Here is a 27,823-nt window from a genome sequence, read left to right as displayed (position 1 = left end):
ATCCTTGACAACCAAGAGTGGTGGAGTACCACTAACCATTCAGAATGTGTGCTGTCTCTCCATCTTCCTTCCCCTCCATCTATTCCTCTTATCAGCCAACTTTTTATGATTTCCTCTCCCCTGTTCCTTTCTTTTTCACTGCTCACATTGACACTTGATTGGCTCCATTCTGAAGGGCCATTTTAAAAATGATGATTATTAATTGGATTTGAAGAAGAGATATCGTCTCTATCTATGGAGGTACAAATCAATGGCAACGGTAACTTGGTGTGGTTGAATGCAGCTTAACAAACTGTTAAGCAATTGTTTGTTAGAAAACAGCACATGGCTCAGCTTGCTTAGGACTCACATCAATTGAGTTTGAATAAATAAAGCCTGAAAGACATTTCAGCAGAGCCCTTCTCTTTGTCCTTCTTTACTATTTCCAAGATGTAACATGTGTATGATATTTTTTCCCCTGTGTGTTTTATTTTGTGTTTAAATTAGGCTAAAATGACAGGGACCACACAGAGTTGGTTAGAAAAGCTCTTATTTGTATGTAAATCTGTTTATCTCTGGCGTTGAACTACACTTCATCTCAAGTCATTAAGCCAGAAACCCCCTTGGTCAGACCTCCTTTGGTTCCCAAGCCAAACAGAATCAGGTGTCAAATAAAAGTCAAATGGATTTTACCTTCTCTTTAGTTTTCTTTTGCAATGGAGTTATAAAGAAGCAACAAACAATTTGTTAATGATGATAATTCAAAAATACAATCTTCAATTATTTACCTTTTTCGTCTGAATGCCACACACCGTAAATCTGCAGTCATAGGCAGGTGGGGGCTTTTTAAGTTGAGCTTTGTTTGTAAAGATACTACAGTACAATGTCCTTCTGCAAATATTGCACCTTTATTGTTACCATACTGTTACCTACATAATAGATCCATGGACATGATAACCACTGCATGTCCAGATCAGATGAAAGCTACAATAACATTGGTTCAATAAGAGTAGAAATTAATAATCCTAACAATTATAGTTTGTTAAAGTTATTTTTATGACTGGACCAATCCAACACTATTTCAGTCATAATTCTGCTGCAGATTGATCAGCTGCTGGAAGAATCCCTTATTTATTTATAGATCAGTATAGACTGATGGATGACTGCCAAAACATGAGTGCAAAGCAATACTGGGGTGCTTCTTTCTCTGCAACAACGGAGAAGAGTGGACATGGTGTTAGACTGAATTGCATCATTGAATTCAACAGTTTACTCTAAGCGACTTAGAGGGTTTTCAATGAAAGTTATTTCCCACCTTTATGCAATGCACTACACTGGGTATGCAAATACCAAACATGCAAAGTGAATTTAAAGATTAGAAAATACCAAAATGTCTGCGCAATTTGTCGTTCTGCCACAAAACAAAGACTGTACATTTTGATGTCACGATATGCAACCATAACAGTCCATTTAGACCACATTTAAAAGGAATTTGTCATATACATACATTAAGTACCAACGTATTAGACAATTGAAACTGTATGGCCAACATAATGCATCACTCTTTTGCACACTCTTGATTGTTACGAGGCTAGTAACCAAACTTATTCAAATAACATTTACCAATATGTTCTTCTGTTCCTTCTCAACAGATGTGAATGAGTGTGAGTTGCTGAGCAGTGTGTGTGGAGAGGCCCAGTGTGTGAACGTTGATGGTTCTTTCCTCTGCATGTGTCCCAGCGGCCAGGACTATAACATCATGATCGCCAAGTGTGAGCCCGTTCCCACAGGTGACTCACCTTCAGCTTTTATATAAATTACATGTTACGAGGAACCTGAATACATCAGGGTATGTATCTGGGTTTCCTACACAAAAAACCTAATCCCTCCTCAATAAATTGAGGTACACAAACTTCATACAGTAGAGTAGCATAAATGCATGACTTGATATCAAAATAAGTAATGAGAATTTATTCTTCAATGGGCTTCAGAATTATGTATCCTGAACACATGAAATAATATAGAAGTTATAAACAGATACAGTTAATATATTTTGTCTAAATTCTGAAGATTGATACTGAGTTCTTTACTTGTGTACAGTGACTGCAATGCCTCATACACACAAACCGCACAATGAAGTTCTTTATAAATGGAAAGGTTTATTAAACTACTGACGACACACACAACTAATAACTAGTAACAGACAAATGTAATGAATAATGTGATGATGAATGACCAAATGTAATGGCCATAGTGATGAACAAATAATGAATGAAGAAGGTCAGCAGTACATACCAGGTAAAATCAGTGGCGGTTATCTTAGAAAGATGTATTAGCCTGCAAAGGCACCAGAGCAATAAAGCAAGTGGAGCAGTTGCACCCCAACTGTAAGACTTGGGGGCGTAAACATATGTTTTGCATCCCATCTTTTTTATCATACAACTTTGCTATATTTAAATGTTAGAGGTAGTAAAAAAGTTGGCTGTTTGATACCTAGTTAGCTATATGGATTCAATATTAAATTTCCCTCCTGTTAATATGCAGCATTTTTCCCTAAAAACATTTATAAACTTAATCCCTATCATTCATCACCTACAAGTTTTCTGATGATCAGCCCAACAGTCATGTAGTTACAGTATGTCTGTTAATGTGTTCAGCCATGCCCTTTAATGTTCATTGGTCAACATCTCTAAGGTGCAATGGCTGGTCTTGTGCCAAGTCAAGGATCAGATTAGGTTTTTAGGAGATCAGGTCTGCCAAATGCCGTTTACACACTTATGATTTGATATGATTAATTTACGCTGAGCTTAACAACTTTCCTGTATGATCCGTGCCCACTGCTGTGTTTTCATTCTTCTTTTCCCCCTCTTCCTTTATTCATCTTTCAGTGTCATCAGTGGAGCACAAAGAGTGCTACTATCGTCTGAACGATGAGAACCTGTGTGAGAGTGTGCTGATCAGCCATGTCACCCTGGAGGAGTGCTGCTGCACACTGGGAGCCGGATGGGGTGACAACTGTGAGGTGCATCCCTGTCCTGTCAATGGCACAGGTGAGTTAGAGGAGAAGGAGGAGTAGAAATGATGTTGGACAATAACAGATACACTCAGTATCTTTTCCAGACACACCTTTGGGTATATTTCAGTTACACACTATACCACAAGCTTTTGAAAGCATAATGTTAATACATTAAACAGGCCCTATTATGCTATTTTCTGGGTGCATATTTTTATTTCAAGTTACAGTTACAACATGTTTACATGCGTTAATGCTCAAAAAACGCCTGGTTTTTCTCATCCTGGCTGTTATGCAGCACCTCTTCTTACCCTCTCTCTGAAACGCTCCGTTGTAGCGATTGCTCCTCCCTCCAGAAAGCAAAGCCTGCTCTGATTGGTCAGCTAGCCCGCTCTGTTGTAATTGGTCAACGTTTTGCACGCTTTGGAAATGTCCCGCCTCTTACAAACAGAATGAAGCCCCGCCTTCAAGAGCGGTTCAAAACACTGCTGAAGCTGTCCTCGGCGAAATGCAGCGAACACAACATTACGTTTTCGTTGTACTGCTCTGGCAAAGTGTTAAAAATGAAATGTAGCCACTTTTTCTTCATTCAAGGACATTTCCCCTCGCAGAGCACAGCGTCTTCTCGACATGATGGCCGCAAAAACTCTTCCTCCGGAGCTCCAGCGCCGTCTCTCTCTTTTGTTGTTCCGTAACATTATGACCTCATAAAGTTATGGAAGTGAAGGAGAGAATTCAATGGAGCCGTTTCAGGCAGCTCAGGAGCAGTGTTTCTGAGTGGGAGGGTAACTCCTTTTAGGCGTTGACTTCAGGTTTTACATGTACAAAGATATATATAACACACTAAAGAAGAGGGAAAAAGTAGAAAAGCATAATAGGGCCACTTTAATAAATATATATTATGAATTTAAACCATAAAAGCTCCTGTGTTGAGTTTATTTATTTAGAAGAAGTGTGTCGCTTGCAATAGCGCCACGGATGGAATGATCTACTGTATACCACGGCCTTGTTGATACATGAGTTAGCTTTATTTGATGATTTGACACAACTCATGCATTTTCGGTTCTTTAGTGCTGGCCTGAAGTTGAACTACAGTTGTGGTCAGAGCATCAAGTCCAAAGTTGACTTTAAGTGGCTGCTAGCAAACCCATATAAATAGTCACTTTTTGTAAATCCTGGCACAAAGAGGACTGATTGCAGGAATCATTTGTCTGGAGAAGTTACGATTATTTTGGTCTATGCCTTAAAGGTATCAATGCCTAGATATAATGCTAAGCTAAGGTAAACAGGCATTCTCGTAACAAAATGTCAGGATGTACATACCATGACAGTGGCCAAAATGAGACTAACTGATTAGGAACTGAACCTGTTACTTGAAGTTTACCTTACAGTATATACTGTAGGTATGCAAACACACACAAACACAAACTATCACTATCCACTTTTAACCTCCAAATCTCCATGTGGGTCCCCTTTCAGACCAGTTCAATGAGATGTGTCCATCTGGAAGAGGTTTTCTTCCCAATGTAGACTTACTGTATGGAGTACCCACATCTGACAGCTACAGAGGTAAGACCAAGCTACTTCTACACGACTTAATATCAAACATAAATCACACCGCTGAATCTTTTGTGTTTTATAGAACACTGTCGGGGAAGTCTAAATAAGTTAATTTTTTTTTAACATGATGCAATGCTTAATGCTTATAGTTTTCACTTACATAGTTGTAAGACAGTCATGTTGTAATGCCAAAGATCCAAAGTACCGTACCAGTAAAGTGCTTCCTTTTAGTTACAGTATTACACCTCTTTTGCATTACATATGTTCAGTCGTATCTTTTTTGCAGTCACTTTTGATTTAGTTGTCTTCTGCATTAAAGGATTAATACAAATATGTTGCTGTGTAAAACTGTTTTATGATAGCTTTTGTTGCCAGAAATCCCCAAATCTGAGAGATCTCAAAAACAGAAGGTACATTATATATAAGAATAGAGTACACTGATAAGCAACACAGACTACATTGTATTGGGTCAATGGTTTAGTTTAAATATAGTCATCTATTAACTGGTCAGTATTTTTGAGAAAGAACCCACAACTTTCAATGCAAACAATAAAACATGTTCTGTGTGAAACCACAACGACCTTATGTTATATAAGGAATTATGAACTAATCGTTTCCAAGGAAATCCATACGTTGTCTGTTTCCTCCAGGCGATGCAGAGAGAATGATATGAGGATGGATGATGATATAATGGTCCCCTCTGGCTATCTGAGCCTGTATGATAATGCTACACGAATGCTTAATAAATTCATGTTAATGTCACAGCTTCCCCACATGAATCCTTTGTACATCTACATAAATCGACATTAAAGTTGCCCCTGGTTCTCCATTGTAACCCTTTGGAAGCCAACATAAACTCAGGAACCTGCCTTCTCCCTGCCTGCTTGCAGATGCAGATGAATGCACACTGTTTGGCAAGGAAGTGTGTAAAGGAGGCTTCTGTATGAATACTGTTGGCAGCTACGAATGTTTCTGCAAGACGGGACAGGACTACGATGCTGTCAAACTGGAGTGCAGAGGTTAGTGTGATACACTCAACGAGAAAAGCTGTGTGTGTTTGTGTGTGTAGGCGTGTGAGTGTGTGAGAGAAGGTTTTCTCCATTGGCTTCTACACGACACTGGAAACTGTCTATCGACAAGTTGCTGTCAGATCTGATGGTGCTTGAAAGTTATGTTTTTTCTGCTGCAGCTTAGCAACAACACAGTAAGCATTCATAACCAGACCAGCACCGATCTGTTCCATTACCAGCACATTAATCAGACAGTACAGTAGCTATGGCAGCAGACAAACTACAGACCTTGCTAATGTCCGAACCAGGAGGAATACAATACCTGTTGAATTACAGAGTTATCAGAAACAGGATTCAGGCTGCAACCTCAAAATTATTCTGTCAGTTTAGTGAATTTCTAGAATACTTTCACAGTGCATGGCTTTATTTCAAATATTTAAAATAGAATCATCTAAATTAAAAGACTGAGGACGTTTTTGTAATTTACTGACAATAGTGGGTATTGAGTGACAGGACAAGTGAGAAAAAGAGAGGAGCTTTTTCAACTGCTCCAAAAAAAACATAGAACCTTGAGTTTAGATTATTTTGTTAAACAGGACCTATTATGCTCTTTTTCAGGTGCATATTTTTATCTCAAGTTACAGTTACAACATGTTTACATGCGTTAATGCTCAAAAGACGCCTGGTTTTTCTCATCCTGGCTGTTCTGCAGCACCTCTTCTCATCCTCTCTCTGACATGCTCCATTGTAGCGCTTGCTCTTCCCCCCCAGACAGCCAAGTCTGCCCTGATTGGTCAGCCAGCCCGCTGTGCTCTCCCTTACCACCAACAGAATTCAGCTCCCTAAACCCCAAAACACTCTCTTAGCTTTGATTTGATTAGCAATAGCATCTGTGCTGCCCTACCACAATGAACGCGAGTCAGTTATTAAAGTCAGGAGGAAGAAGCCGACCGAAACAACCGTCACAACCAGGACTGGAGCAGGACGTTTCACAGTGGTGAGTTGTTACCAGTTAAATCAATTACTGCACTATGTAGTAGTAGTAGTCCTCTTTATCTAGGAAGCTAAGAATTACACTCACGTTGCCTGTAAATTAGCTACTAACACATGTTCCCTATAAAATACAAATGTGTTTTATTAGTGACTTTGGTTATATTATGTAGAGCACAGCAGATTTAGAGATAGTAATACTACACAGTAACAACAGTACTATAAAATGTCATCTTAACTGTTACCTTTCTGCAAAAATGTAGCTGCATTTAACAATCCCCTCCTGGCTGTTATTATGTTTGTAAACAACAATATGATCACACCATTTTGTTTGAAGTAAATTTGTTGCTTCCTGGATTAATATTTGTCCTATGCACTGATGTTGACTCCTGAGTCATTATTTGCTTTATTATTACACAGCATTTCTTGTAAATCAGTGTCTTATTTTCCTCATCTTCTCTCATCAGGTTTTGAAACAAATGAACCAGGTTCCAGTCCCTCCTACATGCATGGTTCACCATCCTGACCTCAATCCAAACTGTTTGAATCCAGACAATATTCAGATTATCCACAACATATACAGAGCTGACTATGGACGTTTGATGCGTAGTATAGAAGAGGAGTAAGTTGTTATTACATATAATGAAATCTGTGTAAACTACATCTGAACACAATTGTTTCATTATAACACAAGATCATGAGAACTAATGAAGAAATTATAATTGTTTATTTTCCTCTAAATGACTTTATTTATTTTCAAATATAAAAACATGTAAATAAAAAAGAAACATTTGGTAACACTGTATAGACAGTTTTTAGCTGCAATGGTAATGATGTGTGATCCTCTCCAGACAGGCAACACCGGCCTCTTTCAATTCAATTCAATTTATTTTGTAAAGCCCAAAATCACAAATTACAAATTTGCCTCAGAGGGCTTTACAATCTGTACACATGCGACATCCTCTGTCCTTCCCTCACATCCTCTGTCCTTACACCCTCACATCCTCTGTCCTTCCCTCACATCGGCACAGGAAAAACTCCCCTAAAAAACCCCTTTAACAGGGAGAAAAAAAGGAAGAAACCTCTGGGAGAACGACAGAGGAGGGATCCTTCTCCCAGGATGGACAGAATGCAATAGATGTCATGTGTACAGAATGAACAGCATAACAGAGTTCACAGTAGTAAGCAGAGTATCGAAGGAAAAATTTAGAATACTTATAAAAGCAGCAAAAACTATAGTAGAATTAAAATAATGATATAGGGAATAGTATTAGTGATGTAACTAATAATAATAAGCGAAGAGATTATACAGAGATTAATACATACAGATGGAGGAAGAGAAGAGAGGAGCTCAGTGTATCCTAGGTAGTCCCCCGGCTGTCTAGGCATATAGCAGCATATCTAGGGGCTGGACCAAGGCAAACCTGAACCAGCCCTAACTATAAGCGCTATCAAAAAGGAAGGTCTTAAGCCTGCTCTTAAAAGTGGTGAGTGTGTCTGCCCCCCGGACTGAAGCTGGAACCTGTTTCCACAGAAGAGAAGCCTGATAACTGAAGGCTCTGGCTCCCATCCTACTTTTATACAGCGGGTAAAATAAGTATTGAACACATCACCATTTTTCACAGTAAATATATTTCTAAAGGTGCTATTGACATTACATTTTCACCAGGTGTTGCTAACAACCCAAGTAATCCATACATACAAAGAAAACGAAACAAATACGTTCAGAAATTAAGTTATGTGTAATAAAATGGAATGACACTGGGAAAAAGTATTGAACACGCTAACTGAAATTGATTTAATACTTGGTACAAAAGCCTTTGTTGGTAATGAAAGCTTCAAGACGCCTCCTGTATGGAGAAACTAGTCACATGCATTGCTCAGGTGTGATTTTGGCCCATTCTTCCACACAAACAGTCTTCAAATCTTGAAGGTTCCGTGGGCCTCTTCTATGAACTCTGATCTTTAGTTCTTTCCATAGATTTTCTATTGGATTCAAGTCAGGTGATTGGCTGGGCCATTCTAGCAGCTTTATTTTCTTTCTCTGAAACCAGTTGAGAGTTTCCTTGGCTGTGTGTTTGGGATCATTGTCTTCCTGAAATGTCCACCCTCGTTTCATCTTCATCATCCTGGTAGATGGCAGCAGATTTTTATCAAGAATGTCTCGGTACATTTTTCCATTCATCCTTCTTTCAATTATATGAAGTTTGCCAATGCCGTATGTGGAAAAACAGCCCCACACCAGGATGTTCCCACCTCCAAACTTCACTGTTGGTATGGTGTTTTTGGGGTGATGTGCAGTGCCATTTGACCTCCAAACATGGTGTGTATTATGGCATCCAAAGAGTTCAATTTTGGTCTCATCTGACCAGACTATATTCTCCCAGTATTTCACAGGCTTGTCTAAATGTTGTGCAGCAAACTTTAAACGAGCTTCAACATGCTTTTTCTTCAGCAATGGAGTCTTGTGTGGTGAGCGTGCATACAGGCCACGGCGGTTGAGTGCATTACTTATTGTTTTCTTTGAAACAATTGTACCTGCTAATTCCAGGTCTTTCTGAAGCTCTCCACAAGTGGTCCTTGGCTCTTGGACAACTCTTCTGATAATTATTTTAATAAATCTTGCGAGGAGCACCTGGTCGTGGCCGGTTTATGGTGAAATGATGTTCTTTCCACTTCCGGATTATGGCCCCAACAGTGCTCACTGGAACATTCAGAAGTTTAGAAATCCTTCTGTAACCAATGCCATCAGTATGTTTTACAACAATAAGGTTGCGAAGGTCTTGAGAGAGCTCTTTGCTTTTACCCATCATGAGATGTTTCTTGTGTGACACCTTGGTAATGAGACACCTTTTTCTAGGCCATCAGTTGGGACTGAACCAGCTGATATTAATTTGCACTGACAAGGGGCAGGATTGCTTTCTAATTACTGATAGATTTCAGCTGGTGTCTTGGCTTTCCATGCCTTTTTGCACCTCCCTTTATTCATGTGTTCAATACCTTTTCCCTGTGTCATTCCATTTTATTACACATAACTTAATTTCTGAACGTATTTGTTTGTATGGATTACTTGGGTTGTTACTGACATCTGGTGAAAATTTCATGTCAATAGCACCTTCAGAAAAATATTTACTGAGAAAAATGGTGACGTGTTCAATACTTATTTTACCCGCCGTATACTCTAGGAACCACAAGCAACCCTGCATTGATTGAGCGCAGCTCTCTAGTTGGGTAATATGGAACTATAAGTTCCTTAAGATAAGACGGTGCCTGGCCAGTTAGAGCTTTGTAGGCGAGTAGAAGAATTTTCAATTCTATTCTTGATTTAACAGGGAGCCAGTGCAGAGAAGCTAATACTGGAGTAATATGATCTCTTTTCTTAGTTTTTGATAGAAAACGTGCTGCAGCATTCTGGATCAACTGTAGAGATTTTAGAGACTTATTAGAGCAGCCTGATAATAACGAATTGCAGTAATCTAGTCTAGAGGAAACAAATGCATGAACTAGTTTTTCTGCATCGCTTTGAGACAGGATTTGCCTGATTTTCGAAATGTTACGTAGATGAAAAAAGGCTATCCTTGAGATCTGTTTTATTTAAGAGTTAAAAGAGAGATCCTGATCAAAGATAACTCCGAGGTGCTTAACGGTAGTGCTGGATGCCAGAGCAATGCCATCTAGAGAAACTATATCGTTAGATAATTGATTTCGAAGGTGATCTGGGCCTAGTAAAATAACTTCAGTTTTGTCGGAGTTTAGCATCAAGAAGTTGCAGGTCATCCAGGTTTTTATGTCCTTAAGACTTGCTTGAAGTTTAGAGAACTGGTTAGTTTCGTCTGGCTTAATCGATAGATATAACTGGGTATCATCTGCATTACAATGAAGGTTTGAGGGTTTTCTGATAATATTCCCTAAAGGAAGTACATATAAGGTGAATAAAATTGATCCAAGAACAGACCATTGTGGAACTCCGTTACTGACCTTGGTTTTCATCGAGGTTTCATTGTTTACATATACAAACTGAGATCGGTCTGATAAATACGACTTAAACCAGCTAAGTGTGGTTCCTTTAATGCCTATTAGATGCTCCAATCTCTGTAATAACATTTGATGGTCAATGGTATCGAATGCAGCACTAAGGTCTAACAATACAAGTACAGAGACAAGTCCTTTGTCTGAAGCTATTAGGTCATTGGTAATTTTCACCAGTGCCGTCTCTGTGCTATGATTCACTCTAAATCCTGACTGAAAATCCTCAAATAAACTATTGTTATGCAGAAAGTTACACAGCTGATTTGCTACTGCTTTCTCAAGGATCTTAGAGAGGACCAGAAGGTTAGATATAGGTCTATAGTTAGATATAGTCTATAGTTAGATATAGTCTATAGTTAGATATAGGTCTATAGTTAGCCAACACCTCTGGATCAAGAGTAGGTTTCTTAAGAAGAGGTTTAATTACAGCTAGTTTGAAGGCCTGTGGTACGTGGCCCGTTAGTAAAGACAGATTGATAATTTCTAATAAAGAATTGCTAACTAAAGGTAAAACTTCCTTAAGCAGCCTAGTCGGAATCGGGTCTAAGAGACAGGTGGAAGGTTTAGACTTAGAAATAGTTAAAGTCAATTGTTGAAGGTCGATGGGTGAAAAGCCATCTAAATATATTTCAGGTTGTACAGCTGTTTCTAAGGTTACTGTATGAGAGGATCGATCGGTACTGGTTGAGGGCAGTAGATTATTAATTTTGTCTCTAATAGTTAGAATCTTATCATTAAAGAAGTTCATGAAGTCACTACTACTGAGGTTTATAGGAATACACGGCTCAACAGAGCGGCTACAGTGCTGAAGAGAAACCTGGGGTTGTTCTTATTTAAATCTATTAATGCTGAGTAATAGGCTGCTCTAGCATTACGGAGTGCCTTCTTATATATTTTAAGACTGTCTCACCAGACTAACCACGTTTCTTCCACACTGGTGGAACGCCATATCCTTTCAAGTTTTGGCAATGTTTGCTTTAATTCGTGGGTTTGAGGGTTATACCATGGAGCAAACCTCCTTTCTTTTATTAGCTTCTTTTTTTTAGAGGAGCTATAGAGTCCAGTGTCATTCGCAGTGAGCATGCAGCACTATCGACAAGATCAATCAATCTGAGACGGACTAAAGTTAGCGTAGGAGTCCTCTGTTATATTGAACAGTGGTACTGAATAAAACCCTGAAGAAATCGCTTCTTTAAATTTAGCTACAGCATTATCAGATAGACATCTAGTGTAGAAACTTTTGCCTAATGGCGTACACTCTGGTAGTGTAAATTCAAAAGTTATTAGATAATGGTCCGATAAAAGAGAGTTCTGTTGAGAGACGATTACATTTTTTATTTCAATACCATAAACCAGAACAAGGTCGAGGGTATGGTTAAAACAGTGAGTCGGTTTATGTACACACTGACAAGCCAATAGAATCTAATAATGAAATAAACGCAGTACTAAGGCTATCATTATCGACATCCACATGAATATTAAAATCCCCTACAATAATAACTTTATCTGTTTTGAGGACTAAACTTGATAAGAAATCTGAAAATTCAGATATGAATGCAGAATACGGACCTGGTGCGCGGTACACTATAACAAATAGAACTGACTGTAATGCTTTCCCGCTCGGGTTTCAAAGACTAAGAACAAGGCTTTCAAATGAGTTATAATTTAATTTAGGTTTAGGGTTTATTTAATTTAGGTTTAGAGTTTATAATTTAGGTTTAGGGTTTATTGACTACCGTGGCTTTGTCAGCTGGTGATATTTAGGACGACCATGCGGCTCGCCATCCCGTCATGTTCTTGTATTTCAGAAAACGCAGGGAGTTTCCTGATCCGGCTGATCAGAATGTTGGCTTCAGGCTGCTCCTTGACAGAAGAGGGACACATGGCGGGCAACACTTTCTCCTTTGAGGGTGTCTCACACTGGGAAAACAAACACCAGACTTAATCAGGGCAGACTTGGCTGTCTGGGGGGAAGAGCAAGCGCTACAACGGAGTGTTTCAGAGAGAGGATGAAAAGAGGTGCTGCAGAACAGCCAGGATGAGAAAAACCAGGCGTCTTTTGAGCATTAAACCAACATCAGTTCATCCACGTACTCTGTAAAAACATAGCATTTCATTTTATTGTTTTAAACTAAGTATGCTTCCTTCCTTATTTGTATTTTAAAGGTATTTCACATTTTATGTTCATTGTATTATGTTTGTTATAAAAAAATAAATATTTTACATCTACTGTATGTAGGGTCTGTTTTAACTGGCTTTGCTATGCATTCACCCTTCTTTGACTATGGGAACAAGACCTTATAGACAGATGTTCCTGCAGGTGTTGTTGCTTTCTCACGGTCCTCATTTTCATAATAATAAATGAAAAGGCACAACCTACAATAAAAGAATGCTCCAACATCATATCAGGTTTACAAGAATGTCAAATATGAAATTCTGGAGTTTTCATAAAACTGTAGTGCTCTGTATTGCCCATAGTCCACATAAGAGTATTTCACAAGTCTAAATGTTAGCAAGTACTATATCTAAAAGTGAAACACAAAAGCACATTAAATGTATAACATACCTTAGCTTCTCAGGGTACCCCCGGACAGCTGAGCGCCAACAGATACCATCCTTTGAGGAGTCTGTGTGCCCCCTGAGACTGTTTGTGGACGGTCTGTTGCAGTACACAGTGTCTTCTAGACAGGACAGCAGCTAAACAAACTCGTCCTCCGGAGCTCCAGCTCCTTCTCTCCTTAGCTTTGTTTGAGGGCAGGCCAAACTAGCAGAGGTTTATGCAAATTATTTTCGTAACATTATGACCTCATAAAGTTTTAGAAGTGAAGGAGATAATTCAATCGAACTTTTTCAGGCAGCTCAGGAGCAGTGTTTCTGAGGGGGAGGGTAACTCCTTTTCGGCATAAACTTCAGGTTTTACACTCTACGGACCTTTTACATGAAATATATATAGCAGACTTATAGGAGAGGGGGAAAGTGGAAAAGCATAATAGGGCCACTTTAAACTACTATTTAACAGATGAAGAATTAACTTTCACTCTCAAATTTGCAGCCAAAACAGATAATAAATCCTAAGAATGCCGACAAAAAACTGACAGTGAAGACCATTAGATGTTGTTGAAAGCTTCTCAAAAAGCTAATAAGGACATTTAGTTTTTCTGTAAATCAGAATTGCTTTTAATTTTGTTATATTACAGGACAGTGTTTCATGTTTTCAGAGACGTTTCTTATTTAAGCCAAAACAAAAAGTTAAACAAAAAAATCTATAGTGTAATGGACATAATAAGATGACTTGTAGGAGTATCCATGCTACATGTGATAATATGTATTACACTCAGTTAACAACATTATTACAAGCTTATCAATCAGTGTGATAAAAGTCTAAAAAGGTTCCAGAATTGGAGACTTACTTTTGTTTCTGTAATTCATCATGTTAAGCATAGACTTATTATCATGGTGCTTGAGGATGACAGAGGATGACGCATGTGCTGTACACATGCTACATCCTCTGTCCCGGAACCCTCACATCGGCACAGGAAAAACTCCCCTAAAAAACCCCTTTAACAGGGAGAAAAAAGGAAGAAACCTCTGGGAGAACGACAGAGGAGGGATCCTTCTCCCAGGATGGACAGAATGCAATAGATGTCATGTGTACAGAATGAACAGCATAACAGAGATACAACACATTCAATGTATATGACATAAATGATTCATATAATCACAGTAGTAAGCAGAGTAACAAAGGAAAAAATTAAGACTACTTATAAAAGCAGCAATGACTATAGTAGAATTAAAATAATGTGACTAATAATAATCGAGGTAGCAGTGGGTGTCAGTCGGCTCACAGCAGGAGGCACGACCACGGTCCAGGTACCACAACGATTCGTGGAAACCTGCGAGGCAAAAAGGGCTTCAGGGTGGAAGCAAAGCCAATATGCCTAATGGTACAGGGAAATGTAATAGTAATGTTACTAATAATAATAATAATAGTAGTAGTAGCAGTAGGTGTCAGCAAGGCCACAGCAGGAAGCTCGACCACAGTCCAGGTACAGCCATGATTTATGGAAACCTGCGAGGCAAGAAAGCACAAAGACTCCAGGGTAGAAGCAAAGCAAATAAGCGTAATAGTACAGGGAATAATAATATCAATGTGACTAAAAATAATAGTGGTAAAATACCACTATACCACTCAAAGCGCTCTTACACTACTTTTTTACACTACCATGCAAGGTGCCACCTGCACATCAGAACTATCTAACATTCACACACCGTTGGCACAGCCTTCGGGAGCATTTGGGGTTAAGTGTCTTGCCCAAGGATACATCGGCATGGACTGGAGGGATAAGGAAGCTGCCGAAACTGATGGAGGGGCTGCTTCTGTGAATAGTTGGATGGCTTCTGGCTTGGTGATATGGTCGTCATTAAAGAATGAGATGCCATCCAAAGAGAGGAACTGGTGCCACAGTTTTATCTCCATTTGCATGCTTAGTCGATTGTGACGTTGTGGTGGATATTTTAAGCAGGTAAACTGTTCATCTACCAGGGCAGTAGGATGGTTTGCTATCACGTTCTAGTATGTTTCCTGTTTTATTTTGAAGTTCCCTGTCTCTTGTGTCTTGTGTTCACTTCACTTCCTGCCTTTGTATGTTTTATGTTTGACTATTATTATGAGTAGAATAATGAGAGATTTATTAAGTCAAACTTCATATATTGTTGGGTCATAGATCCATACATTACTTACTGTGTGGAAGTATGGGGAAATACATTTAAAATAAACAAGACAACCAATTTTCATACTTTCAAAGAGACAAAACTACTATAAAGAACTAAATCTAAACAAATGACATCCTGAAAATATCTTGTAAAATTTGGATAATTTGCTTTATTGAAATGAACTTATTGAAATGCACTTATTGAAATGCACTTAATTTAATTGTACCTATTTGGATGGAAGCAGAGCCTATAAACCACAGCACTGAGTTATGTGGCAATAATGCTGTGTGTGTGTGTGTGTGTTTGTGTGTGTGTGTGTGTGTGTGTGTGTGTGTGTGTGTGTGTGTGTGTGTGTGTGTGTGTGCAGAGCAACAGGAGGCGGAGCAGATAGACTACCTGGGTATCTGCTGGCAGACGGTGACAGAAACCATGACATGCATGAGGCCGCTGGGTTCCAACAGGAAGACCACGTACACAGAGTGCTGCTGTCTGCACGGAGAGGCCTGGGGCATGGACTGTGCTTTGTGTCCACCCAGAAACACCGGTACACACTACACACACACTCCTCTCATATATAGCGCCAGGCCAGGCTCAGATACACCTTAATGTATGTCTGATATTTTGTTGTACCAGTTGTGTTTGATGAGCAGTGTTTCCAGCACTGACACAAGCAAACTCACTGATGTAAACTGGCTGTCGAGCATTTGAGGATACCGACCTAACCATTACAGAAGGCAAATTCTCAGTTTTTTTGTTCAGTAAATGCAATACATACCTCAAAAATGTATGTAAGTAGGCAAATAATAATAGCTGCCAGATCACACAAGACCAAGTATTTGTCTTGAATCTACCAAACTTTAAAATTTCTGATTTTAACTCTATTGTCTTTGGGTTAAACTAAGCCTTTCTATGGAATTTCAGGGCTGCCTATATTAAACAGAAATAGGAAGTAAAACAAACTATTTACATTTTAAAATTTTATTTATATAAATACTGCTAACATTCAAGTTAAAACTTCACAGGTAAATAATGTTGTACTTGAGAGTGTTACCCTGAATTATGTGATGAGTTTAACTACATTCAGTATTTTATTAATTGATTTAATTTTATTATTGGCCACCCTGTCACTGTCTCTGACTCTTCACTCACTCTCCACCATTAATTCTCAGTTAGTTGCTGCAACTACACCAATAGTAAAATACAGTCAAAATTGCCATTATACACAGCCATGGCCAAAAGAAGTCCGTGGAACCAATGATTAATGAGTCCCCTACTCATCTCTGGGTTCTCACATCTATTAATTATTGCAGAACTTGGCAGCTCCTGACATTTGTTATTGAACGCTTCTAGTCTTCTGTCTCTCTCTGTTTGTCTCCCAGAGGATTATGCGTCCATGTGTAACCTTGGCGGGCGGCAGGCGTATGGTCACGATGCCCTTGTTGCCGGCCCAATCCATGAATATGAAGTGAGCCCAGACTATTCACCATCACAAGAGCAGCAGGCTGTCCTGCCTTTTTACAAGAACGAGGAGCGTGAGTATTTGTATATTATGCATCCTTCATAGTAAGATAAAATAAGATAAGATAAGATAAGATAAAATAATCCTTTATTAGTCCCTCAGTGGGGAAATTTGCAGGATTACAGCAGCATAGTGGATAGTGCAAACAAGAGACATAAGTAAAAAACAACAAGATCAAAACAAGTATTATAAATAAGTAAATAAGTAATGAAAAACAGAGGAAGAACACAACCAAAAAAACCTGTGCATGCATACCTTCGTGGGAGTACAGGCAGGATTTATTGCTGGGCTGGTTGTGTTAAAGCGCATTAGTTAAGTTCGGTGTACCTAATAAACTGGTGTATTACACTGGGTTACACTGGGCACAGTTGGTTTGACAGTTACGAGTTGCACAAAACTGCTGTCATCTGTGAAGAAGACGCACTATTTTACTACAAATTATTATTAAGTATTATATTGAATATGCAGATTCAGCTTCTCTGATAACAAACACTGACTGATATTCATTTCACAGCGTTTTGCTGCCATCTAGGAACAATAAAACTCACAAAATATTAGAATTTTATTTAAAGGGATGATAGTACAAGAGTCAGCTGGTTCTGATTCCAGACCTGCAGTAGCTAATTCCTCAGCCAGACAGAAAACCTCTGATTTGTTACAGTAGAAAGTGATTGAGAATAAAAGCAAATCATGTAAACCATATTCTTTATCAGTGTACAAACAATTTGAAAGCAGGCTTTAGGGACATGCTTTGATTTATATATGGTATAAACAAGACACTGAGGACATGGGACAGAGGAAATTAGAAACTTCTACTATGGCCAGTGGTCATATCAGTTAACTTTTTGTGAGGATTAAAGCCAGATTTTGGGAACCCTGTTTTTTTTTCTCCCCACTCCCTGTGTTGATTTAGCTGGAAAAGATAAACTCATGTTGTTATTCATTGTATTCATTTTATTTAAGGGATAAACATGCTTTAATTGGCATCATTAAAGTATGCTGAATTATCTGTTAGTGCTATGTTTGCAGTGAACTGATGAATGTACAGACAACTATCGCGGGATAACAGGTTTACATTGCAAATACTGGAGTGGTTTGTCTTTTTCTGCTACAGATCCAATTAAGGCATTTGAGGGTTTGCTAGCAGAGGAGTGTGGGATTCTGAATGGTTGTGAGAACGGCCGGTGTGTCCGGGTTCAGGAGGGTTACACCTGCGACTGTTTCGATGGATACACCCTGGACCTGTCCCGCATGGCCTGCGTTGGTAAGAAGACACATAACTAGAACATAGAAAAACATAACATAACTTTTAAATATCTGTCATATCTGTCGTCCTCTGTCCACAGATTTGAACGAGTGTTCAGAGCTAAACAATCGGATGTCCTTGTGTAAAAATGCAAAGTGCATCAACACAGTGGGCTCCTATCAGTGTGTGTGTCTGCCAGGCTTCACTGCCTCTGACAAACCCAACTACTGTGTGGCAGCAACTCACCAAACATCAACACGCACAGTGAGCATGGACGGACACTAAGGGGCGACAAGAGACACTAAAGCCACACACACAAGCTTGTATTGCTATACTTGTGAGGACATCCAGCGACATTTAGCAACTGCAAAAACCCTCAACACTTAACCTAAAGTTGAACCCGGTTTGGTAAAGTGTCCAATAGCACTCATAAATCCCAAAACACCTCAGGGGGTGTACCTTTTAAACTGTTAAAGTACTATTTCCAGTCTTTGCCCAAAATCAAAATCAAACCTCAAAAACATGAACCTTAAACCTGCCTTTAATTGAATATAGTTCTTATTCTGCTCTACATCACTATGGATTTTTTTTTCAAAGTGTTGTTTTGTGTTTTTCATAATTTTAGTGGTGTTTTTACGATATACCTGTCCTATATATTAAAACGGACTCCCAATGTTATGACCTAATTAAAAAAAAGCAACATCAAGAAGAAAAACAAGATATCTTAATATATCAATCAAATTTATTTTTTTTAGCAAAAAGTAGGTTATATGCCAGAATAACCATTATTTCATTCCAATTGGAAGTTTTGAAAGCATTATGTGTAATATTTAGAGACATTAACATAAAATGGTTAAGGGTAAATATGGTATAATTTTGGACTTAGCCAATAAGTCTACAGTCTCATGTAGGTATAATATTTGCAATGTTTGCTGTTAGTTTTGGGCATGTTTGAATGCTAGTATTTGCTTAATAGCATAAATCTGAAATCGCAGCTGAGGCTGGACTGTCATTAGTTCTAGGGGTATGTAATCATAAACCAAAGCATTGGACATGTGACATTTTAACGTGATCACCAAAGACATGTCAGCTGACATTGCCATCCCTTGTTCTAGCGTGGCTCATACGTTTTTCTTGAAAGTATCATTACGAAATTTCTACCAACATATATATTTATAGTCCTCCCGGAGTAAAAAAATCAACTTACTTGGCTCAACATTTGATTGAGTCCCTAATGATAAATGTTAAGTTATGTTTAATAATGGTTTATGCATTTAACATTGTAATTGTTTAAATCAAGAGGTAAATGCTAAATTAAAGCCAAACAACTTTGCCCTAAACTTTATCTACATACTATACATTACTATATTTTAAATGAGGAACTCAAAGAGGTGCAGATCAGCTAGTATGTCTTTAAGAGCTTCACTTTTTTTGATCTATGAGGGGACATCTGGTCCATAAAAGTATAGAAATACAACAAACACAGAAACACACACATACTTATTAATCAAAGCCCATATATTCTGCACTGTAAAACATACACACTACATGAAACAAACAGTAATTTACTTGAGATGAAGATTAAACTTAATCTACTATGTGGTGAAAATGTATGTTTTGTCTCTTGCTTTTCTAAGTTTGTGTCTTATTTTGTTCTTAAGTAGCGTTTTATGTGTGTTAGAGCCCAATTGCTCATTTAATGTATCGACAAACCTTGTGCTGGGGGATCCAGTTGTTTTTTCTACCCAGTCAAACTGATTGTGGATATTTAATTATGTGAAGACGCCAACTGTGTGCTAACAGTGCCATCCCTCTGTCTGCCATAAATAAAAGCTTTTTGCTACACTACAGCTCGCCAAATCCTGTAATATGCACATGTTGATGTTATGAAGAAAGTTGCGAATTTAAAACCTTTGGTGTAAGCTTTTTGTTCGATGTTGTCTCTGTTTTGTAAGAATGGTAAAATGCAATTATAAAACGACTTATTTTCCGAGACATAATACAATGCCTTGTGTCTGTGTCTCACAAAGAACTAAAAGACTTTGAGTTTCATGGTATTGCTTCCTTTCTTCCGTCCTTCAACATATACAGAGGGTATGTTGAGATGACTGAAATGCATTTTTATTTTTCATAATTCTCTTAGTTTTGCAAGGTTGTAAAGCTGCTATGGGACAGCGATGGGAGTGGATAAACGTGTGTACATTTAAACAAAGAGTGGAGAAAACAGCTGATTTATTTGTAATTTGTAAATGATAAATAGCTTTTTCTATGAATTCATATTACAGTGTACATTAAACTCCTTGGTAATAAACCACAAATTGTGATATTTGCATTGGCTGGCCTCTCAGTTTTTGCTGTTTGAAACATCATGCATTGGCAAGTGCTATTTCTATTTTTCACCATGTTTGCAATTTTCTACATTTGAACAAATTGTGAAAGGTTGTCATTGCAAAGGCTACATCTCTTATTAATATGCATGTCTTTATATCTTCCACTAGTGTCAAATAGAATGAATTTAACTTAGACATCAAGCACCAATACTTAGTTTAGTATTGGCCTGCATTCATTCTTGTCACTGCAAAAGGTTCAAAGTTTTCTGTGAAGCTATGAAGTGTTTAAGATATGTAAGTGAAGTCTTGAGTAATATACACAGCTTGATCTCCCTTTGACAGAGTTATATTCCACTTCCGATAACATTTTGGGGGATACCTTCATTTTCTAAGTAATATAATTAATTCATTACACATGCAGAATGCACACTACACAGGTGCTAAATGACTTAAACGATAGGTTCACAATTTCTAAGTCTAAAACAATAGTCAGGTTTCCAGATGAACATTAAAATAGGATTTTCTTGCTGTAATCATAATTTGTATTCGCTGTTTTAACACCATTAAAGGATTATTATTGTGTGAGTGATAGGGGACAAAATCCTCAGTTCTTGTTCAATGCCAACATTATAGGATATCTTCCAAAGAAAGTGTTTTTAATGCCTGGATAGTGTCTCCTTGATGGGCTACAGGGGAGAGATCATAACACAAAGAGGGAATTTAAAACCTTTGCTTTACCCAAAGCATTTTCCTTCAGGAGATTGTTGAAGAACCCATAACAAAGGACATGACTTTTCAAATCTCGATTTCAGTCCATAAACACCGTAGAAGCTGCTAATTCTTTTGAGGCTTGGCAATAGGGTTTGATAGCATATTATCAAATCGAAATCCATTTAAATCCCTTATCAAATCTACTTAGGTTTAGCTCAAGGTCAGGGGATGGTGTTTGGGGTTTGACCTCTTGTATGACTCCAATCCATTCTCACTTCCAACGCATCAGATACCACAGCTTAGTAGTGCCCCTCAGCGTCTGATACCGACGCACCGAGGACCCATTTAGGGTCTGTATGGGACACACCAGGCTTTCAACTATCTCCAATGTAAACCCATTCACATCATTATTAGACTTCAGAGAAACTGACCTCTTTTAAACAGTGTGACAGTCCGTGTGGGGTGGTTGAGAGATGAGGAGGGACTGGTCAACCAAGTAGTTCTGTCGGTTAAGTAAACCTAAAAAACAGTCAACCAATGTTGGAAGTTTACTTTGAGAAGAGACTGTACGCATGTAACGAGTGGAAACTGTGCTTCCTGTGAACACAGAAGTTTATTATGAAAAGACACTATGCATGTAAGGAGCCAAAACTTGAAACGCCACATTTTAAACTGTCTCTAGAGGGGTATGTAGTGCCTCATAGTTTGAAGCCTAGGACCACTGCTTAAGCTACAGTATTTGACAAGTTGGTAGTGAGAATGTGTTGACGTTTCTGTGGACATTTGTAGCTTTTGAAAATAATTAAAGTTATAAATAACTAAAACTCAAAGATTAAGTTGGCTGAGACGGCAGAAACACAACATAGTTTTGAGTAGCAGTCTGATGTGTTTATCACCTGAAAATGAGAGAGCAACTAAAAATCAGACAGTCAACAGTTTGGATTTGGGAGGAATTTGTTTGAAAGTAACCCAAACTGATCAGTTACTGATAATGAATTCTTTACGGACTGGAAGGGTCATTAACCTTTCCATTCAGTGTTGTTTTTCCTATCCATCCAAAGATGCACTTTATGGTTTCCTCTATAGATTATTAGCATTCCCAAAATATCTTGTAAACAAGCTTAGTAATAGTGTTTGATTTAAATTCAAACCAGAAACCTTTATGGTCTGTGGGTATGATTTAAATTGTGTCTATCTACTATTCTACTACTTCTATTATCTACCCAAGATCTCCCTCAATTGTCAGAGTTTTGGTTTATTTTGTCAAAATAAGTTAAATTAAATCTTAAAAGTGAAACACAAAAGTATATTTTTTCCATCTTGTAATAAATTGTAATTTGCAAGTGCTTTCATTATTTAAAGTGTTGAATATAGGAAGAAATATTATTTTTATACATTTGTTTTTTAGCCATTATGGAATTTATGTTAATATGTTGAAGCTAAAATAATATGCTGCCTGCAATGTTTTTTTCTTTTTTATATAACTAGATCAATTATATATAACTAGATCAACTATATTGCTGGATATAAGATATCATAAGAGAAAGTACGGAAATGAAAATAAATCTATATTTTATCATGAGGTCTGAGATAATCTAAAACCTTATAAGAGAGAATTTCCTTGTTGTCCTCAGCTACAGCCATGCCATGAAATTAAATATGTTGTGTTTTTTCTCATAACGGTACTTTATTGTGTGTTGTGTATGACCTTTAAAAAACCTCTAGGAAAGTGATGGTTATGGATTATGCCCAGTGTTTCTGTTTTCATTGTCAGTGACTTTTCAATTATTTTTTGTTAAAGTAAAGACCCATAATCTCCAGGTTTGTAAACTAGGCCAACTGAAAAAGGAAACAATGCAAACACGGCAGCAAAAAACACAATGAGACCACAAAAAACAGGAACACCAAACGTATGCTGTTTGAAATAATTGTAAAAACCTAATAATCTAATCCGTTGTTACAGAGGACCCTGCTGTTCAAATCCACTGCTGAGGCAAGTAAAGCCTGCCAGGAGAGGGGTCTTCTGGACCTGTGTAACGCAGGACCATCCAGTCCTGGAACTCAGCAACCCCCGAAAAATGCTGACAGCTCAGCTACACCCAACACCACCGGAATAACACCTAAGGTCTTTGATTCAGGTAACATGCACACTCTTCATACCAGCTACAGGAAACAGTATGATGAGCTTGCCCTTCTAGGACTATGACAACCATAGACTTCCTACCTATAAAGTATTTCATTATTCATCATTATTATTATTATTATTATTATTATTATTATTATTATTATTATTATTATTGTTGTTGTTGTTGTTGTTGTTGTTATTATAATTATAATTTTTATTTTCATAGAAGTGGTGGATGGGGCCTCATGTATAGATTTATTTTGTGGCCTATTTATTTTGACAACGTTAAGATGTGAAGCTATCTGGATACTTTTTCTTCAGACAGATTACACATCTGTCTCTATGTTAGTTTACTTTGGTGTTTAGGTGTTATATTAAATGCAGTTAAGTGGGTGATTGTCATAGTATTGGGTTTTGTTTTGCCTGTTTCCTTTTTCATTTTGAAGTTCTCTCCTCATGTTTCCTATCTTTTTTAAAGAGATTGCCTTGTGTGTCTTCCTGCTTTTGTTGATTGTCTCCCCCGTCCTGATTGGTTTCACCTGTCTCTCTTCAGCCTTGTATATTTGCTGGCTCTTTGGAAATCTCTGATTTGTTATTCTCTTTTTCTCTCTGACCTTCTTTTGTAATTGTAATTAAGAAACTGCAAAAAAAACTTTCCTTTCCCTGGTCAAGAATTAACTATATTTAAATTTACCTGATAAGGATGTTCTTTGGCTGTGCAAATTATGGCTTTTTGGTCTTAGAAGAAAAGGAATAAGCCTTAAATTGGTTGTGATGCAGGGGCAGAAGCTAAAATATTGTCTAGAGCACCAAACTGGTCATACTACTTGGCCTACAATATTTTTTTGAATATTGAACCTGTATATTCTTACATGAGACTGTCCAACAGTTGAATCAATAGCAGAAGAACATGTTCATTTTCCATTTGGATAAGATTATGTCTGTCTCTCTGGTGGTGTCTGCTCCTCCCCTCTGTCTGTATCTGTCACAAGGCTACTCAGTGATATTTGCAGAGCTGTCCAGCACACCAACCTTTGTTTCCAGTAAACTCTGAATCTATTTATAGACTGTGAGTGAGTGAAAACGTGAGGGAGAGTGTTTGTGGGAGTTATGGAGAACGAGAGTTAACCTGCAGCACTTAAAGTAAATTCTGACTAATTCTGATAATTGGCTATACTTAGGAGCACTGATAATATGGGATTAAGATTCACGTGACAGAGGTCATCACGCTTTACTGTTTGTCTGGGTCACAGTAAGTAAGGTAAGGCGTCCTGATGGGTTGTGTCTGGGGAAAAAAGAACGTTATTTTAGCTTTAAGCTGCAAAACTCATATATATATTAAAACAACAGGTTTATTTTGGAGGTAGTGTTAAATAAATAATTCATTATATATATTTATTATACATTTTGCAACAATCTTTGCTACAAAGTAGGTGATACTGTGGACTTGTTATATTTTAGTCCTTTTAGTCTTTGTTTTGTCACTGGAGTTGTGGCCTTTTGATTTCAGGAATGTTAACTATCAATTAAATTAAATTCAGTTTATTTTGTATAGCCCAGAATCACAAATTACAAATTTGCCTCAGAGGGCTTTACAATCTGTGCACATGTGACATCCTCTGTCCTTCCCCCTCACATCGGCACAGGAAAAAAACCCCCTAAAAAACCCTTTTAACAGGGAGAAAAAAGGAAGAAACCTCTGGGAGAACGACAGAGGAGGGATCCTTCTCCCAGGATGGACAGAATGCAATAGATGTTATGTGTACAGAATGAGCAGCATAACAGAGATACAACACATTCAATGTATATGACATAAATTATTCATATAATAAGAGTAGTAAGCAGAGTAACGAAGGACAAAAATGAAGACTACTTATAATAACAGCAGCAATTATTATAGTAGAATTATAATTATGAAATAGGGAATAGTAATAGTAATGTGACTAATAATAATAAATCGAAGTAGCAGTGGGTGTCAGTCGGCTCACAGCAGGAGGCACGACCACGGTCCAGGTACCACAACGATTCATGGAAACCTGCGAAGCGAGAAAGCAAAAACTGGCTTCAGGGTGGAAGCAAAGCTAATATGTGTAATGGTACAGGTAATAGTAATAGTAATGTGACTAATAATAATAATGATAGTAGCAGTTGGTGTCAGCAGGGCCATAGCAGGAGGCATGACCACAGTCCAGGTACAGCCACGATTAATAGAAGCCTGCGAAGCGAGAAAGCACAAAGAATCCAGGGTAGAAGCAAAGTCAATAAGCGTAATAGTACAGGCAATAATAATAGTAATGTGACTAATAATGATAGTGGTAGTAGTAGTGGGTGTCAGCAGGGCCTCAGCAGGTGGCACGATGACAGTCCAAATATAACCCCGATTCCTGGGAACCTGCGAGGCGAGAAAGCACAAGGACTCCGGGGAAGAAGCAAAATTAGTAATGTGCATAAATAGGAGATTAATACATAAAGAAGGAGGGAGAGAAGAGGAGAGAGGAGCTCAGTGTATCCTAGGTAGTCCCCCAGCTGTCTAGGCATATAGCAGCATATCTAGGGGGTGGACCAAGGCGAACCTGAACCAGCCCTAACTATAAGCGCTATCAAAAAGGAAGGTCTTAAGCCTGCTCTTAAAAGTGGTGAGTGTGTCTGCCCCCCGGACTGAAACTGGAACCTGGTTCCACAGAAGAGGAGCCTGATAACTGAAGGCTCTGGCTCCCATCCTACTTTTATACACTCTAGGAACCACAAGTAACCCTGCATTGATTGAGCGCAGCTTTCTAGTTGGGAAATATGGAACTATAAGTTCCTTAAGATAAGACGGTGCCTGGCCAGTTAGAGCTTTGTAGGTGAGTAGAAGAATTTTAAATTCTATTCTTGATTTAACAGGGAGCCAGTGCAGAGAAGCTAATACTGGAGTAATATGATCTCTTTTCTTAGTTTTTGTTAGAACACTTGCTGCAGCATTCTGGATCAACTGTAGAGATTTAAGAGACCTATTAGAGCAGCCTGATAATAAGGAGTTACAGTAATCTAGTCTAGAGGAAACAAATGCATGAACTAGTTTTTCTGCATCGCTTTGAGACAGGATTTGCCTGATTTTCGAAATGTTACATAGATGAAAAAAGGCTATCCTTGAGATCTGTTTTATTTAAGAGTTAAAAGAGAGATCCTGATCAAAGATAACTCAGAGGTTCTTAACAGTAGTGCTGGATGCCAGAGCAATGCCATCTAGAGAAACTATACCGTTAGATAATTGATTTCGAAGGTCATCTGGGCCTAGTAGGATAACTTCTGTTTTGTCGGAGTTTAACATCAAGAAACTTGTCACTTCTGTTCCTAAAATACAAATGATCAGAACCAAAATGATATGCTAGTCAGTCTAACTCAAGGTTCCAGCAACATTCTTGTGTATGAGTAAGTGGCCAAGGTCAGGTCTCTTAAAATGTATAATCCTACATCCTCCCAGATTTCTTTTTCTGTTTTTTTTAAATATATTTTTAATATATATATATATATGTATATATATATATATATATATATATATATATATATATCACTGAATATGTTTTCTCATCAAAACAGAAAACGCATATCACATGACAAGAGTTGATAACACTGCTGGATTAATAGCTACCCTCATGCGCATGTAGACAGTAGCAGAATTTAACTGAGCAACAGATATTAGCGTGAACAGCAAGGTCAGCAAAGCCCGTAATTTCGTTATCCATGTTTAATTAACCACTGAATCGAAGCTGATGTCATTTGTTTTCTTCCTGAAAAGGGTCACATGATATGGGGATGACCAATCAGAGAAGGACACATCGTGACTGATAACGTGGGTGTCTGCATCATCTTTTTCAAAGGTCTCTGTTTTTGCCCGTCCAGACTAAAACAAACCCTGGAGTTCTCAAACTAAAGCAGCTTCAGCAATGTTTTCAAACATATCTGTTTTAGGGGTTGTAAAACCTGCAGAGTGGACGCTGGGCATGAACCTAGCAAGAGTTATGCATTTTTAAACCACATGGCAGTGTGGATGTATCCTTACATTAGAATCATATTAGGAAGTGACCATGGCCCCCAGTATGGACAATAGGTTTTTCAATGTACACATGGGCATGTGAATATATACACTTAGAATATCAGAACATATCCACTAACATCTTGGAAGTACTTTGAAAGTTTAAACTGGGACATAGCATCTTCACCACACCAGTCATTGCAATACTGTACACATGACATCTATTGCATTCTGTCCATCCTGGGAGAAGGATCCCTCCTCTGTTGCTCTCCCTAAGGTATATTCCTTTTTTTCACCCCCTTGAAGGTTTTTTGCGGGGGATTTTTTCCTGTACCGATGTGAGGGTTCTTGAACTGAGAATGTTCCATGTGTATAGATTGTAAAGCCCTCTGGGGCGAATTTGTGATTTTCGGCTATACTATATATATTCAATTTAAAAGAAATAATGAATTTGTTAATGGATGGGGTACAAAACATCATCATTTCACCATACACATCGACTTATTATGTCATAGTATTGGTGTTATCTCTGTTACATACACATGACCAAATTCATCAATTAGGAAATCAAAAAAAAAAT

The 27,823-nt window shown here is 38.0% G+C and overlaps 2 protein-coding genes across 5 annotated transcripts in view; both read left to right on the top strand.

The window, feature by feature from the left end:
• ltbp1 (latent transforming growth factor beta binding protein 1) overlaps window positions 1-20,383 on the top strand; it is a 112,890-nt gene extending 92,507 nt beyond the window's left edge. For all 4 annotated transcript variants that reach the window (XM_054599687.1, XM_054599686.1, XM_054599685.1 and 1 more), the window contains 8 exons: window positions 1,632-1,769; window positions 2,868-3,029; window positions 4,472-4,561; window positions 5,443-5,571; window positions 15,662-15,838; window positions 16,674-16,826; window positions 17,928-18,077; window positions 18,160-20,383. In XM_054599687.1, the coding sequence (XP_054455662.1) occupies window positions 1,632-1,769; window positions 2,868-3,029; window positions 4,472-4,561; window positions 5,443-5,571; window positions 15,662-15,838; window positions 16,674-16,826; window positions 17,928-18,077; window positions 18,160-18,344 (1,184 nt within the window). In that variant the 3' untranslated portion in view covers window positions 18,345-20,383. The remainder of the gene's footprint in view (window positions 1-1,631; window positions 1,770-2,867; window positions 3,030-4,471; window positions 4,562-5,442; window positions 5,572-15,661; window positions 15,839-16,673; window positions 16,827-17,927; window positions 18,078-18,159) is intronic.
• Window positions 20,384-24,349: 3,966 nt separating this feature from the next.
• The window catches only part of rasgrp3 (RAS guanyl releasing protein 3 (calcium and DAG-regulated)), a 41,168-nt gene continuing 37,694 nt past the window's right edge, over window positions 24,350-27,823 (top strand). The window contains exon 1 of the mRNA XM_054600190.1: window positions 24,350-24,486. The gene's annotated coding sequence lies outside the window, so the exon portion shown is untranslated. The remainder of the gene's footprint in view (window positions 24,487-27,823) is intronic.

This window comes from Anoplopoma fimbria, chromosome 6 (assembly GCF_027596085.1).
Source record: "Anoplopoma fimbria isolate UVic2021 breed Golden Eagle Sablefish chromosome 6, Afim_UVic_2022, whole genome shotgun sequence".
Lineage (NCBI taxonomy): Eukaryota > Metazoa > Chordata > Actinopteri > Perciformes > Anoplopomatidae > Anoplopoma > Anoplopoma fimbria.
The sequence above is the reverse complement of the archived record's forward strand: the minus strand, read 5'-3'. Positions and strand labels throughout refer to the sequence as shown.